This window comes from Poecilia formosa, unplaced genomic scaffold, assembly GCF_000485575.1.
Source record: "Poecilia formosa unplaced genomic scaffold, Poecilia_formosa-5.1.2 Scaffold54, whole genome shotgun sequence".
Lineage (NCBI taxonomy): Eukaryota > Metazoa > Chordata > Actinopteri > Cyprinodontiformes > Poeciliidae > Poecilia > Poecilia formosa.
In genome coordinates, this window is record NW_006799993.1 from 359,071 (window position 1) to 375,292 (window position 16,222).

The 16,222-nt window shown below is 40.9% G+C and overlaps 1 protein-coding gene across 2 annotated transcripts in view; it reads left to right on the forward strand.

The window, feature by feature from the left end:
• The window catches only part of kif26ab (kinesin family member 26Ab), an 80,972-nt gene that overhangs the window by 20,207 nt on the left and 44,543 nt on the right, over positions 1–16,222 (forward strand). For both annotated transcript variants that reach the window (XM_016672018.1, XM_007553040.1), the window contains exon 3: positions 12,134–12,604. In XM_016672018.1, coding sequence (XP_016527504.1) covers positions 12,134–12,604 — 471 coding nt within the window. The remainder of the gene's footprint in view (positions 1–12,133; positions 12,605–16,222) is intronic.

The following is a 16,222-nucleotide window of genomic DNA, read 5'->3' on the forward strand; positions in this document are numbered from 1 at the left end:
AAATGTGCATGTGGAAAAATTTTGATAAGCTAAGCATTTTCAATGATGGTGAATGAAAATCTTGCAGAGTCAATAAGTGGATTAGCCTGTGCTATTCTCCACAGAGACAGTTCAGCCGACTTCCTTATCTCACCGAGATTCACAAAATGTGTCTAGACTTCTCAATTAGCAGAAAAAAAAAAACAAACAAAAAAACTAGATACTGGTTGGAGCTTATCTGTCGTTTTGTTTTATCTCTACCTTTTACTCTTGCCAGACGTCAGTGTGGATTTTTTTTTTTATAAACACACAACAGTTTTCCATTAATACATCATCTCTGACTGAAAGCTCTGGCCTGATGTTTTGTGTTTCTATTATTAGAGATAATTGTGCTCTCTGACAAGTTATTGGCATGGTAATGACATCTTTTATGATAAATTAGTACCCCCGCTCTGTGGTGTACCTACACTATAATGTTTTACCAGACTGACTCTGCTGCTGCATTGTTCTGAGACACAATGTGTGTCACTCCATGCGACAACGCTCTGCAGACTGGATGTAGGAGGCAGGAATGCTCAGCCCAGCTCAGGATTTTAGCATATAAGGAGCTAGAATGAGTATTCCTATAACCCCTACACATTTATGATGTTAACCAATTTGCCCGTCGCTCACATATCTTTACTGGTGCAGGAACTCGTAGGTGAAAATTGAGACATCAGGCAAATAAAAAAAGTGCCACGCTCAACAATAAGCACTTACTGCGCCTCATTATGTGCTTCTCTCCCCACACACTGAACCTACTGAGCCACCATGACTCTGTGGAGAGAGATGGTGGGAGGGAGGCTGAAACTCAGACACTCTCAGCAACAGAAAAATATGAATATTTATCCTTTATAGTGGCAGCGTTCCAGGATAATCACCATACTGTCTATTGGAGGGAGAAGTGGACAGAATTAATAATGAAGGATACTCAGCACATCATTTTGTCCCCACCTCCCCAGCAATCTGGTCAGATCCAGGATTTTATATTTATTTATTACAACAGGAACATAAAGTCAGGTTCATGTTAGACTTGAGCCAGTGTGAAATTCACAGTGTGAGCTTGAGCAGTTTCATGCTATTTACACTCAAATTTCAAACAGAAATGGCTGCATGCAGTGGAACAATTACAATGGAAACTGGATTATTTTTTCAGTCACCAAAAAGCAAAATAAATATCACTAAAATAAATGTTCTCAGATGTTATGTATATTGGATATCTTGGGAAAACTGGAAGGAGACACACAGGATCACGGATCATAAAAGCACATTATAGGGGAATGATTGAGGTTAGCTTGGTTCAGCTCACTTTATTGAATCTCATCTTTATATTTCCTCATTGTGATTTCGTTATATTGAACTGGATGTACAACTTAGAGGGGGGTCTTTGTGATAAAAACTGAGATTTATCAGGTTTATGCTCTTTAAGGTTTGGCTTTAAAAGGACAAAAGGATTAATTTACTGTCTTTAATTCTTAAAGGAATTTATTGACATATTCCCACAGGTTCTTGTATGTTTTGATTTTAACATTTCATGTCTTTTTGGCCAGATACTTGAAACCACTTCCACATTTGCAGAGTTTCTAATCGATGAAGTATGGTTGTCTGATGACAATTTGTGGCATTATTTGTGATTTCATTCTGAATCTTAGTGGTTTTCACTTTTGAAAATGCTGTTTTTACATTGGCACTGTAAACTGGCCCACACCAAGTGCATAAGAACCGTCCCGTTCCGCATGTTCTCTCAGTGTGTTGCTTGTAATTTAAAAACGCAATTTAAATGCTGATGTAAATGTGATGTGATGTATTTCTTTTACATTTATTGGTCCAGAGGATGCATGTGCTGTACGTAATTACTTCAGTTTAAGCATGAGTAACTCCCTTTTTTCCCTTTGATAATTAACCACTGAAAACACACGTTCCTAGTGTTCACTGCAGCCACACTTTAACCACGAACGGAGATTAGTCGCCATAAGCCCTTGGCAGCAGTTTGTTTTTGTTTTCCCCTCTAAGTAAACTGCAGGGAACTGGGAGCGCTGCAATTCCCAGTCAAAATGTTTTCCTGCTAAGCAAACTGCCGTAGAAAAGCAGGCAGTTGACAGCGCTTCTTACAGCATGAAAATGATTTTGACTAACAGGGACGGCTGTGCTGGTGGAACTGTTGTACGAGAATTATGTGGAATAGAGTGGGCACTCAGACAAAAAACAAGCAAGCAAGCTCAAGCAGATGGTATGGGAATACTAATTTGAATATGAAGTGTGGAACAGAGTTGATAACGGCTTATTTAACTGAAACATTGCCTTATTAAATGTACACTTAAAAAAAAGGGGAGACGTGAATATTGGCCTGTTATTGACTTACTATGAAATTAGTTCACAGATTAACATGTTTTTTTCAGTGGGAAACAAAAGAGATCTCTGGACAATTTCAGTTAGAAATCCAGCAATTCTCACAACGATGGCTGTTTCCTCTATGCAAGCATTGTTTAATCTCTCCAATCAGATGCATATTGAACCAAACTAATGATCAGTCACCACCAGATGTCTAATTGAGACATCCTTTCTTGCATCTGTCTCCCTTCCTACCAGTGGTGAATCTGTCTTAGGCCTCCAACACTCTGACCCCAGTCAAAGCTGATGAAAGCTTGATGGATTTTGGGCTGAGACACCCAGAGCTTGAGCCAGCTGAGGCCTCCTCGCCTTTCCAGAGAGAAAGAGAAAGAGAGAGAGAAACAGAGAAAGATATTGAAAAGGTGGGGGAGAGGAAGAATGAAGTCTGTCCAAACAGTCTGAAAAGGCTTGTTTTCTTTAAGTGCACAAGAGAACAGGAAAAGGTAATTAAATGGCCAAGTGGTGAGAGGCTACAGTGATGGATGGGTGTGAGAGACGGCTTCACAAACACACACGTATAAACACGAACATATTTTTTGCATTTTCTCCCTTGCCTTCCAGAAATATTCACTCCCTTTATTATCGTGGCGCAATCATAATCTATTTTATTTGTATTTTATGTGCACAACTGTAATATGGAAGGGAAATGATGCATGGTTTTCATATTTATTTACTATATTTGCATAATCTGATGTGCATTTTTGTTCTTCTCCATTGACTCTTATATACAAAGTGAAATTCAGGGGATCCAAGTTCCTTCCTGTTGTGAAAGACAAGAAGAAATCATTTTTTGAAAGACTTAAATCACCAAGTTTTTCCACAAGCAAAGTTGGATACGCAGAATCCATGCGGGAGAAAATGTTAACATATTTGGTGGAAAGCATCTAAAAGTGCAGCAATAATTTGTATTTAGTGCCTTTTTATTCCCATTCCCTTAAATCAAATACAAAGCAGCTAACTGCTTACAAAGTCACCTATAGTGCATGCAAAACAACAGGTGTGGTGGAAAACCTATGGTAGTGGCAGCATCATGACGTTGGGGTTGCTTTTCTCCAGCAGAGATGTGGAAGCTGGTTGCAGTTCATAAGAAGAAACTTTATTTTTATCGGTTTTGAACGCAATTTGACACTATTTTGTGTTTCTCTTTCACTTAAACCAAAACAAAATACATTACAGATGTGAAAAAGTTCAAGGGAAACGAAGCCAAGGCAGCAAGAGTTCAAATGGCTTACAGTGGCCTCTGAAAGGAGGAGCAGTAACTGTTAAATGGGTCGACCTTATGGAGAGATGACACATCTACAAAATGTGTCATCTACACATCTACAAAAACACACGAGTGATCACATATGAAGCTGAAGGTCAACAAAACTCACAGCCTTTTCAGATTCGACGGACAGCGACGTCTCTGGTAATGCGCGTCGTGGGGAGCTGCGGACTGCAATGTAGGTTACTCTGAGATGTATCGCAGTGCATGAAATTCCCAAAAATAGAGCATGTCAGCCAGGACCGAACTCAAAAAGGACAAGAAGGTCACAGCTTTTCTTTTCTGTTAAATCTTTGTGTGCTTCATCGAGTGGCTGGTTTGCTCCCCCCTGTGTCACAGTGTGATGTTACGGGCAGGTGGTGCGATCGTGTGTTAAAAGTGTCACAGAGGGGAAAGCCTATTTGCATTCTGTCAGCAGTTCAGTGCCAGCTTAAAAAGGAAGAAACGACGAGAAGACGGAGGGCTGTCATCAGTCACTGAGCTCTTCGTGATTCTTCAGACACGATGATTTATATGCTCATTTAAAGGAAGACTGATTCTCAAATCCCAACAAGGCAAATAGGTTGGAGAGGGGATTATGACCTGCTGCTTTGTTCTGAAGATAGTTTGAAATGGTCATTTTTAAAAGGAAAATTGCTGATTTGAAAACCTTACTTTAAAGTAGGTGTAGCTTCCACCCTTACACTACAAAAACACAAAATCTGAAGTATTTTTCTCTAGTTTTTAGTACAAATACCTTAGAAAACTTCAAGTAAGACAAGTTAACTTTTGAGTAACTTTTCAGGAAGAAACTGGAGCCTGTTTTAAATAAATAATTACTTATTTTTGATGGAAAATATGCTAGTTCCACTGGCAGATTATTTCACTTATATTATATTATATTTCACTCATGGTATAAGTGAAATAATTTGCCAACAGATCTAACACTTTTTCATCAATATTAAGACGTTACTGACTTAAAACTAGGTCCTACATCTTGCTGAAAAGTTACTTGTAAGTTAGTTTTGTCTTATTCCAAGCGCTCTTAAAGAGCAGACCAAAACTACCTGATAAGATTTTGTGTTTTCGCGGTGACAGCTTCAGGACTTCTACAGTAAAATCCTCAGGATGAATCGCGCAGGTGGCGTTCCTGCTCACATCCACTGCAAATGATTGAATTTGTAGCTGCGGTTGTCCGCTTGTTTTCTCCGAGGCTGTCGTCAGGTAGGTAATGACAGTCTTCCTGTGTTTCCTGAGACGCTTTGTTTGGGGAAAGTCTTATTACAGGTTTGCTTAATGTTGTCAAGTCAGCAGACCGTGGGCAAACATCTGTTTGATGTGATTTGTTGTACCGTCCCTTTTTGTGTTCCACCAAAGGCGTTCCCACAGTTAAGTAGCATGCGAGTGTGACATCCTGAGTCATTGTCTGTCTCTGCCTCCGAGCAGGCAGTGGTTAAATTTAATGGTCTGCATCCCCAGTCTGCTGTGGCTCTAAAAGCTTTACCTGATTTCTAATCAGAGCCACAGGCGAACTCGGGGAATCCGTGCAGAGTTGGTGGGTTTCCGGAGCTGAGATGGAGCAGGGGTCTGAGAGGGATTGCACCTCTGGATGTGTTGCTTTTATCTTGGGAACGTAATCTGCCTTAATGCTCTGTGTTCACCCGGGGCAAGGCCAGCAGCTGTGCTCGTTTTTCTCCAACTTGGCTGTCAGAGTGAGCCGAGCTAACCTGTGGGAAAACGAGTCAGCCTCATGCTCCTGCGATCACCCTGGGACCCGGACGGGGGGCTCCTGCGGTTTATTGGGGGACCAATCTATCGGGGTTGTGCGCGTTTTAGGTCAATGCGTCTCAGGTCGAGTAAACAGATGATTTTCTTCCATTCAGGGAAAGTTAGAAGCGGAAAAGGTTCGGCAGTTTCTGTGTGGTCTTGATTTTACAAGAAATGCAGTCGGTAGGAAGTACTTAAGAGCTGTGATGTGTAAACAGGACTGGCACTGGTGTGAGAATAAGATATAAAGCAGTGTGGTGTTGCACTTACTACTTTTCAGGAATGTTTCCGTACCAGTAGAACAATAAATGGGAGGCTAAGGAAGGGGGTGAGGAGTGATTGAGCAATTAGATCTTAATCAGGAGCTAAAAAGGCTTATTTTTCAGTTTAATGAGAGAGACAGAGAATGGACCAAACAGCTGTGAATTCCTTTATGTCAACTCATATAATAGATAATGTATTCTGTCCCTTTAAACTGTTTTACATTTTGTAATTTTATTGGGATTTACCTCTCACCCAGTGACTACTGGAACGGCCAAGTAAAAGTCTAGACTTGAGAATATATAATGTTCACAGATGCTCTCCATCCGCACCCACTGAGCTTCAGAGGCTTTGCTCCAGAATGAGCAGAAATTTCCACCTCTAGATGTGTAAAGCTCGTTTAGAAATACCTCGAAAGACTTGGACCTAAAACTGCCTGAAAAATGTGGTTCCACAAATTACTGACTCAGGGAGATTGAATATAAATACGCGAAACACTTTTCAGGCATAATTCACCATTTTATGTTGCTCTAACACACAAAAATACAATAAATACGTTGAGGTCTGTGGCTACAATGAGACGAAATGTGACAAAGTTGAATACTTTCGCAGGACACTATGAATCACAGAAACCTGTCGCCTAAATAAACTCGGACTCTTTTAGGTGACGTTTTTACGAACATCTCAATCTTTTTCCTAAAACTCCTTCCTATCCTGTCTGCAGATTGAAACAATTTCACTTCACTCTCTTTCTTCCATTCCTGCAGAGGGTCATAGTGAGCTTTCATGCTTGGAAAATATCTGTCGGGCTCAACTGGAATAGAAAATATGGTGTCCCGGAGTATTTTACTTTCAATCGAGCGTGCCTAAAAGTGTCTCGGCAAGCGAGGGGCCTCATGCATTTCAAATCACTGTGACCTTCCCTTGATTTAGGTCAACTGGTTGGATCTGGCCCGGTGCTCCACATCAGTGCTACATCAAACACTGAATGTAGAAACCGTTAGACGGCAGGGTCTCTGCTTTGCCTGGTCAGAGAAAGGGTGCAGCGGTAAGACGAGGTAAATGAGGTGTGATTTCAGTTCTGTTTGCACACTAAGGACACACGGGAGAGAAATCCCGTCCATCTTTCTCGCCGGTGCTTTCTACCATAAGTGGTTGCGGCTGAACTTGTTTCCATCAGCCTCCGGGCATGGCCTGTCTGTGATGACACTCTCCATCAACCCACAGAGACAGTTGGCTCGCTGGCTCGTTTCTCTTGCTGCTGCCGCCGCCCTGGTTTTCATCACAGTTAGTGTGAGGGACGAAGACAAACTCCAGTCTCCAAGGACCGTGAAGGGTTCACTCCACCGGCTGGGCTTTCTCTCTCCACGGCGCTCAGTGCAGCTCGTTTCCATAATAAGGCCACAGTATCTGACTAGATTTGTCCCCAGAGTTTAATAAAGATCACCACTGACAGGCAGTAAACCAACACAACCATCCACACGCCTCCAGGCAAGGTCCACAACCCCTGCCTGCCTCCTCCCGCCTCTCCCTGAACCTCTTATGCAGAATTTTAGCACTCTTCACGGTGAGAAGCCGCAAGTTGGAAACCAAAACCAGCTCTCGTATTAACAATGGCCGCAAAGACCTGGAGAGGTTCCACGCCTCGTGCGGGGAATGCTTTGAGCATTCGGACTGCGCCGCAGCCTTGCATTACATACTTCTCTGAAGCGATGCTACCCTTCACACCCACTTGCACCTGTCAGTAATATATCAAACGGATAATAAAAGAAACAGTATGGCTTTGGGGCTTGCGCACTCATGCATCGTATGCTCCATGCTTCTACTTTACGCCTATGGATAAGCCCTCAAGCGTTTAGCTGGAGCAGGATAAAAACAGCGTATGAGAAAAGTGTTTGAGCTGCTGCCTCTAGTTGAAGTATTTTATTATCGGGCAAAAATAACTTGAGTAAACCCAACATTTCTGTTTTCAAATGGTGATTTCATTGAAGTTAAAAGGATACCCAAACTAATTTGCGGGTTCAAATCATAAACACTGTGACTGACCACGTATTTTGGATAGTTAAGTTTCAGACGCCACACCCTGGCCTGCTTTCTTCTAGCAGGCCTTTAAAATCAAGAAAGCATTTAAGTAGAGCCTGTCTGACAACCTGGAATAGGCAGCACATCATGTGCAGAGCTAAAGAAAGTCAAGAACAGCTGAGAAACAAGCGGAAATGGTTCACAAAGTCATTTCTCAGGCTTTGGTGAACCACACTAAGAATCATTATCGACAATTGGGGAAAATAGGGAACAACGTTATTTCAAAAGCACATTGATGATTATTCGTTCAGGAAGTCACAAAAGAACCCAAACCAACATCTACAGCACTGCAGAGCACAACGTAATGTTGACCAAAAGACCCTTTTCACTTTTGCCAAATTCTTGATGATCAACAAGACAATGTTCAGTGGATTGACAAGATAAAACTGGGACAATTTGGAAGCTCAGCAACCCAGACATCATATCTGTGGTTAGGCATGGTGGTAGAAAAGAGATGGTCTGGTGACGTTTTGTTGCTTCCTGGTTTGTTAGAAGTGCTGGAGTCATAAACTCGGCTCTCAGAAATTCCTGCAGGAACATTAGTTTGGGATCGTGAGGTAAAGTGCACTCCGTGCACGACTGGGTATTAGGTTTAGGGAGTGAATATTTTTCGAAATGACTTCAAGTTTGTTTTATACCTTTTTTTCCCTTAATAAATAAAATCAGGTTATCTTTGTCTGATATTAAAATTGGTTCGATCTGAAACATTTGAGTGTGACGAACAAAAAGGTGTTTTCAGAAGGGAGAAAATCTTTTTTTTTTATTCCACTATAGCTCTTGAAATTTTTCTATAACCAGACCTCCATGAAATATGTGCCACTCTTGATGTCCTATATCGCTTTTCTTCACCTCTTCTCCTCTGTGGCCTTCAGTTTAATCACATCATTCGCCTCAACATCATCATCATCATCCTCATAATCTGTGCCACCTATCCTGCCTTGCGGCCGTGACCCTTTCTTCACACCGCTGGGCATAAAGCTTATGGACAGCTTTACAGGAGAAGGCCCACTCTCTAACCTCCAGAAGCCAAACTGAATAACAGATGGGCTCAGCTTTGTGTTTCGCTTTTACTGCGCCCCTAAATCAATGCCTAACAAAGCATGAAGAGGAAGACGGGCATTGATTTCATCTACCAGTCCCCCCGAGTGGGTAAAGGAGTGGTCGGAGGGTAAAGGGTGAAGGGGTGGGGCTTATTTATTTTGACTTTCCTTCAATTTCCTGCATACGGAAACGTGGACATGAAGCGAGGCCAAATTGTAAAAATAGCTGCCAGCGGCGTTTTCTATGGCTCGGTATCACATTGCACTCTGCTTTGTAATAAACCGTTTCATCTTCTGTCAGTGGATCTGTCCTGTTTGTGTTTAGATACGCTGCCTGGGTGAAAATACAGTTCTGGTGAGCAGTTTATGTGCACTCTGGATAGGTCATGTGATTTTGGGCTCCCAGCGATGCATTTGGACCATTCAAGCATCGACAAGCTTCTGGCATAAATTGAGCTGTAAATCTGACTTCTCCTCTTATCAGAGTTGTTGAAACTGTCTACGACTTTAAGCATAGTTAATTCATTTAGGTGATTTCTTAATGTTGAGCTGATATTCTGATGTGTGTTTGGGATTAAATTTGACCAACTTTTAAGAATCCAGCTGTTGATTTGAGATGTGGTTAAAAAGCAATGAGTACAACAAAACACATCCTCAGCATGCTACCATGCTACCATCTAGCTACCATGCTAGATAGTTCGAACTGCTCTCTTTGCTTTAGTCCTTATCTAGACATGAGTCAGTGTTAAATCTATATTTAATCTAGATTTACATCTAGATATTTTGTCTGTGTTTACACATTAGACCAAGCAGTTCGATCCTTAAGTTGCTGCAATCATTTAAAAATGTATGAAGAAGACAAACACATTCTCGAAATAATGCATAGAGGTTATGCAGCACAAACCAACACCTAACTGATTGGTTGTTATAATATTACAGTAATAAAATTAATGTGTGAAAATATAGGATTTTATATATAACATTTAGTGCTAAGAATCAAGAAAATAGTGGTAATGGTAGCATATTTACATATTGTGCTGATAAAAAGCAACAAATCTAAAGCATTGAAGATGTGAGCTCTGCAACAAGGCGCTTTCTACTCAACACCTGAGCTGTAGTCTAAATGTTAGCTTGTCTGTCTTGTAATTTCCAAGTAGAATTACTACATTGTTATACAGTGGCTGCACAGTTGAATCTTTGAAGCTAAGTTTGTTATCACACCTTGGTAACACAAAGATGACTCGGCGCTGAGAACCTGTTGAGGAATGGAGTTTAATTGCTATTAGTTAAAAACAGTGAGGCAATGGTACAAGGATGACAGCAAACAAAAATGAAACGACAGAAATAGATAAAATGTTCTGGATTGACTGGTTAAGAAGGCCTCAAAGACATCTCTGCGAAACAATGTCCTGATTAGGTACAAGGTAATCATTATTTAGAATTTTTTTTTTTTTAAATGTATCATTAAGACCAAACATCTCAACCCTTTGTCTCCTCTAACAGCAAATCCTTCCCCAGAGTGATTTTGTCCTGTTTGTACTGGTGGACTTGGACCTTGGTTCTTCCTGGATTGAGAGATACTTAGATGTGATTTGATGATCCGACTGCATAGTGATTCCAAACATACAACCAAGCTGAGCCGAGCAGCCTGGTTTCACAGCTATCCTATTAAAAAAATATGGGCTTTTCTTAAAAGCTTGGCCAGTGGCTGGAAACTAAATAATTCAAATGGTCAAAAATCTGGCCAGCGTTGCTGGAAAAAGCTTTCTGATGGCTGCCAAAAGTGTTACGTCTTTGCCGTTTATTACGGGTAATTTTCTCCAAAATATCGGTTTGGTTTTATGTACATTTTCATCGGTAGGTTTATTTTCATATTGAGTGGGCTAAAGAAAATCCCAAATGAATTACAAGGTTAAGAAAGCCACGTATTAATTTAATATTCACAGACATAATGCATTTACACTTCTGAACAATGCTGTGGATTCAGGGCCGACTTATTTAGCTCCCACAACCGTTTCACATTTAACTGTAAGCTTCTTACATTTAAATCCCTCAACAAGACTACAAGGCTGAAGCAATAATGTCCGCCTGCGACTGTGCTGCACTTGCTAATCCATAAGACAGTTGCTGAGCCGTTTACAGTGAGACTAAATGAGACATTTCTTTTCCACCCCGTCCGTGTTTACATGTAAAATAGGCAGCTTGCAAATAATTAACTTGAGCCACTTAGTTAACATTAGACTCTGGCTTCCTATGACTTCACGCACTACTATCCTTTATGTAAACCTTATTGCGGCTATCCTGTAAAGCTCAATTAGGCAGCAGTTTGACAGTCAGTGAAAAGCATTGCTGATATGTGTCCATTATGCCTCATAAGGCTGGTGTTTGCGGGGTTGTCTGCGTATTGAGCTGCCTTCAACCAGGAGCTGATTTAGAGTCCCTCGGCCGGCCTCTTTGCTCTCTGCGCCTGTCGGGTTAGCTGTATTAAGTGGCACTGCATTAGAGCAGTAGATTGTTGTTTTCCCCCACTGTTTCTCTCCTCCTGATCACCACAGAGCTTCTGCGGTGCAAAGGTCTCATAAACATTTATGTGCGGGCTGTGAGCTCCTGTCTTAGGCCATGAGTCCACAGGGCAGCAGCCTGTAGTGCCACTTTATGCCTCTTAAGAGACCAAACGTGTCTGATGGTGTGTATGTAGACATAAAGTTATATTTCATCCTTACTTATGTTTTGAATAATTCAATCACCGCTCTGCACGTCTCCTGCTTACTTGTGGAGTTAGTTATTTTGAGTTTTTTTTGTTTTTTTCTTTTGTGGTTTATCATATGTTTTCACGCTGGGAGACTTATCATATGTAAATAATTTTTGCTTTGAGCGCTGCCACTTTGTTTTATCACTCCCTCTAAGCAGAGATGGAAAGCTCGGGGAGCCTTCTTAGAAACAAAATGGAAAGACAACAAGGCCGTCTCTGAAGCTCAAAGTTTTCAGCACTACAAAGTATTTTAAGGAATATTTTAATGTAGTCGTGATGAATTAGCCTTCCCCAAAACTTTCCTTCAGAATTTCTTTTAAATCTTAAACTTACATGATCCAATCATAGGTTTGTGGCAGGCCATTAACCTGCCAACACCAATTTTAGCTCATTTATATTTCTCTTTGAAAGTTATAATACATAAAAAGATACAGGATGGAGCAGCAAAATAATTTTTTTTCTGCTCTTACTGATATTCTGCATCTCTGAAATGCAACAGACACTATTAAATGAAATGCATGAGCAGATGCTGACCTCCTCCATCTCCTGACTTAACTTGTGTAATTTCTTTCCCTGCAGGACCCTGGATATGCAACCTTCCTGTTCGATCAGCTCCAAACACCTGGGAGCCATGAACCTGACTGCTGCCAGGTGTGCTCCACGCCTCTTCACCAGCTGAGGAAGGAGGCCTTGCAGGCACTCCACTCTCCTGTTCTTGCCTTCGGCTCAGACATGGCAGCGTTGCCCACCACGTCCGCTCAGCAACAGCCTTCCAGAATCGCTGGTTCGTCCGCAAGTGTCCATGCCAAGCAGTTAGTGAAAGGCCAGTCTACGAACCGCTCTATCCTGCCTTTGGGGGAGCGGCACAAAGTTCCAGGCTGGGCCCAGAGCCCTTCTGCCTCTTCGGGGTCTAAGACCAGTGTGCAGGTGACGGTGGCAGGAGGGCAGCTTACTGGATCTCTGAGCACCGTCACCATCCAGGCACAGCAGTACCTCGATGGGAAGTGGAGCATCTCTACAGTCAATAACTTTCTGCCTCAGCCTAAGCAGGTATGTCTGTACAATATGGAAATTGCACAATCTATTTGCACAATTCATCTACAGATGCTGTTGTCTGATAAAAGAAACATCTCTGTAATGTTCCCCCCTTTTAATTATTTGCATACATTTGCACACATTTTTACACTTCTTAACATTCTAGTTTTCAAACCAACTGTAAATCAGTGTTACGTTACTTATGGCAAAAGCATAATGAATTTGAAGTGGGAAAAGCTGATTTAATACCTTGAAATAGTGTTTATGTACTTTGTCGTTTTGAACATTTGGACCCAAACAAAATGTATTAATTTATGTAATAATATTGTGAAGTGGAAGGCAAATGATAAGTGGTTTCAACCGTTTTCTGTAATTGATTCCTTTTCCCTATAAATGAACGACATCCTCAGCATGATGCAGCCAACACCGTGATTCCTTGTGTGGATGTGCCAGTAGTGTTTTGTAGTTTGATGCACTAAATGTATTTACTGGCATTAGAGTAAAGGGTGCTGAACGCAATTTCACCACACTTTCAAATTTTCATTTGTGGTAAAAAGTCAAAACCATGTATCATTATGCTTCCACTTCAGTATTCATTACTTTGCATTACAGCAAATTCCAATAAAGTACACTGAATTTTGTGTTTGTCACCTGACAAAATAATAATAATAATAATAATAATAATAATAATAATAATAATAATAATAATAAACATATTTATACATGTTTAAGAAGTGTACTTTTGAACGTGAAACTACTTTTCTAAGGTAGTTTAGCTTAAACATCTAATATTTGAACAATATCACATGCAAGAAAAACTAAGTGATGTACATATTCTGTAATGTGAACCACAAAAATGCCACCATTACCGTGTCCGCTTACGGATTATAAACATCACCCTGCAGCTCTCATCACATCAACCGTCACAAATGTGAGGAAATGAAGCCTTGAAGAGAGCTGTTGACTCAAAGCTCTACAGGAGTGCTGACCTCTTATTGCCTGGTGTTCTGACTGATCTAAGGTCAGAGGTCATCCCAGCAGTATTCTGCTGACCTCATCCTCAAGGGTATATTTAAATAACCCAGGCCATAACTCTTTATGTCTCCTTTGGTTTATTAGATGTGTGACTGGCGTGGATTCTTTTCTTTTTTTGACTTGCTGTCGTGATTAAAGGCTGACGCTTTTCAATGATTTAAACTGTTTCATTAGAGGATGTGATCTCCAGCATCTCAGAGCTTATCTCTGCCTACTGATGGGAAGGCGCTTTGCTTTACTGCAGAGTTACTTCCTGCAAAGACGGTGACATCTGTTGTCAGACCTAACTGAGAGACAAATGTGACATTCTGCAGCTGCCAGGCTCTACTCAGATTAAACAACATATGTTAATGATGTCTCATGCTGTAGCACCTAAGAAATTAGCAAACAGTGACTTGCAAATTTGAGCGTTTGTCACAATACAAGCACAAACAGTGAATTTTATCTGAATTTCTGTGCTAATAGACCAACACAAAGTAGAGCATATTGAAGAAAAAGAGCTTCTTTTTTCCTTTTTTTTTTCTTTTTACAAATATAAACCTGAACTATTGCATGCTTTCATTTTCGAACCTTTTTACTCTCACACCCTTAAAAAATCACTATAAAAGCAGTTGCCTTCGGAGGTCAGATAGCTATTACACCCTGGCTGTGTTTAATTTAATCTCAGTATAAATATAGCTGTTCTGCAAAGGCCTCAGAGGTTTCTTAGAGAACATTATTCGACAAACAGGCATCATAAAGACCAAGAAAGTGCAGACAGGTCAGGGATACAGCTGTAGAGAGAATTTACTAGCAGAGGTGAGCTGCAAAATAAAGTCCAAGGAAGGTTGGAACATTTCACCCGGTACTGTTTAGTCCTTTATACGAAAAAAGAAGAAGAATGGCAACATGCGGGGCAAGGGGAGCATTGAGCAGAGAAACAGCTCAGAGGCCCATGAGAGAGATCAACAACTCAGGCAGGAGAATTTGTTAGCAGAGCAAACATTAGTTGTGCACCCAAGAACTCTGACCTTTGTTGGAAAGTGACAAGAAAAAGACATTATTCATTAATTCATGACTTGGAAAAAAAAAAGATGTTCGGATATGTCTTCTATTCAATCTGAGTGAGCTGGACGTATTTACACACCTCAAACACCTTGCAGCTCTAATTGCAGGTAAAGCGTGAAGAGGGTTCAAAAACGTGTTGACTCAACGTCCAGGTATTTATTTGTCTATATATATAAAAAGGAATCAGAAAACCATGTTTAATTTTCCTTCCACCTCCATCCTGTTACATAAGATACTAAATAAATAAAATGAAGTTTGTGATTGTACAGTGACAAAAAGCACAAAGAATTTCAGTGGGTGTGAATACTTTTGTGAGACACTGTAACTTGTAAATCTCCCCGGCTTTGTTTTTTTTTATTTTTTAGTATAAATAAATGAAGTCTCCGGGTATTCGTTTCTTCCTCATGCTTGAAAAGCCAAAGACAGATTTTCTTTTCCCACCAGTAATGTCAACAAGTGCCTGTAGAGATGGTTTATGGGGGACCATCAAAAGCTTTTAGCTGCTCGTATGCAGCCTGGCTTAAACCAAATGCCCTGGCAAAGACAGGAGAGACTGACTCGTGTTCTCCATCTTTGTGTCTAAAAGCAATTAGCGGCTCTCGAAGCCTGGGTGAGTTGTTCAAAGCCCGCAGCCGAGGCTGAGGCCGTCCTCGCTCTGGGAGAAATGTTCCCTCAGGACATCAAGCTACAAACGCAGCGGTTTCTTTCATTAAAACCAGATCCTTCAGGGTGACAAAAGCCCACACACTCTCTTGAGAACTGGAAGTTACACAGTGCTGAAAGGCACAAGATTCCCACTCGTGTTCCCAGTACAGAGAGTTTGCTGCGCCGTTCTGGCAGGAGGAGCAAACATATACTGTGTGTGTTTTATGCAGATATTCTTCAGGGAATGTCAAACGCGGTTTCTGGAGTTCACTACACAGCACCCAGAATCTCTCATGTGGGTTTTGTTTAGCGTGTTTGCTGCGTCTATTGGAATAAAACAGAAGGGGATCTTTAATAATGGGTGGTTTAGTCATCAGACTTAAAGAATTTCCTGTCTTAAATCTCAGCTGGAGTTTGGATCTTCTCTTCCAGGCTGCATAAACTTTCCCTTGGTTGTCTAAAGTTGATTTGCCCTCTCGGTGTTCATGTTCTTAGTTGTCTGTCTTTTTGTGTTGATCCTTTGAGTTGAGTGACTGCCTGTCCTGAGTGAACCACACATCTCACCTTTCATTGTCTAAGATGAGCTTCAGCCCTCACAACCCTGAGAAGGACAGAGGATGTATGCAGCCTACATGGAAGGACACGAAGTTTACTCCCCTAACTACTGGTTTTGGTTAAAGTTTGTTCAGTTTTTTACCTGTCCATGTCAATGAATGGAAAAATTAAGTTATTTTAGTAATTCAGTTTAAAAGGTTAAGTCATTACAGTGGATCCCTTGTATTCACAGAGTTTAGGGATCACAACTGCCTGGAAAAGCAAACATCTGCGAATACTTAAGAAACTCTCTAAAAAATATTGTAACAGCTTATTTTAATAGTTTCAAACAGCAAATATGCCTTAGGATGC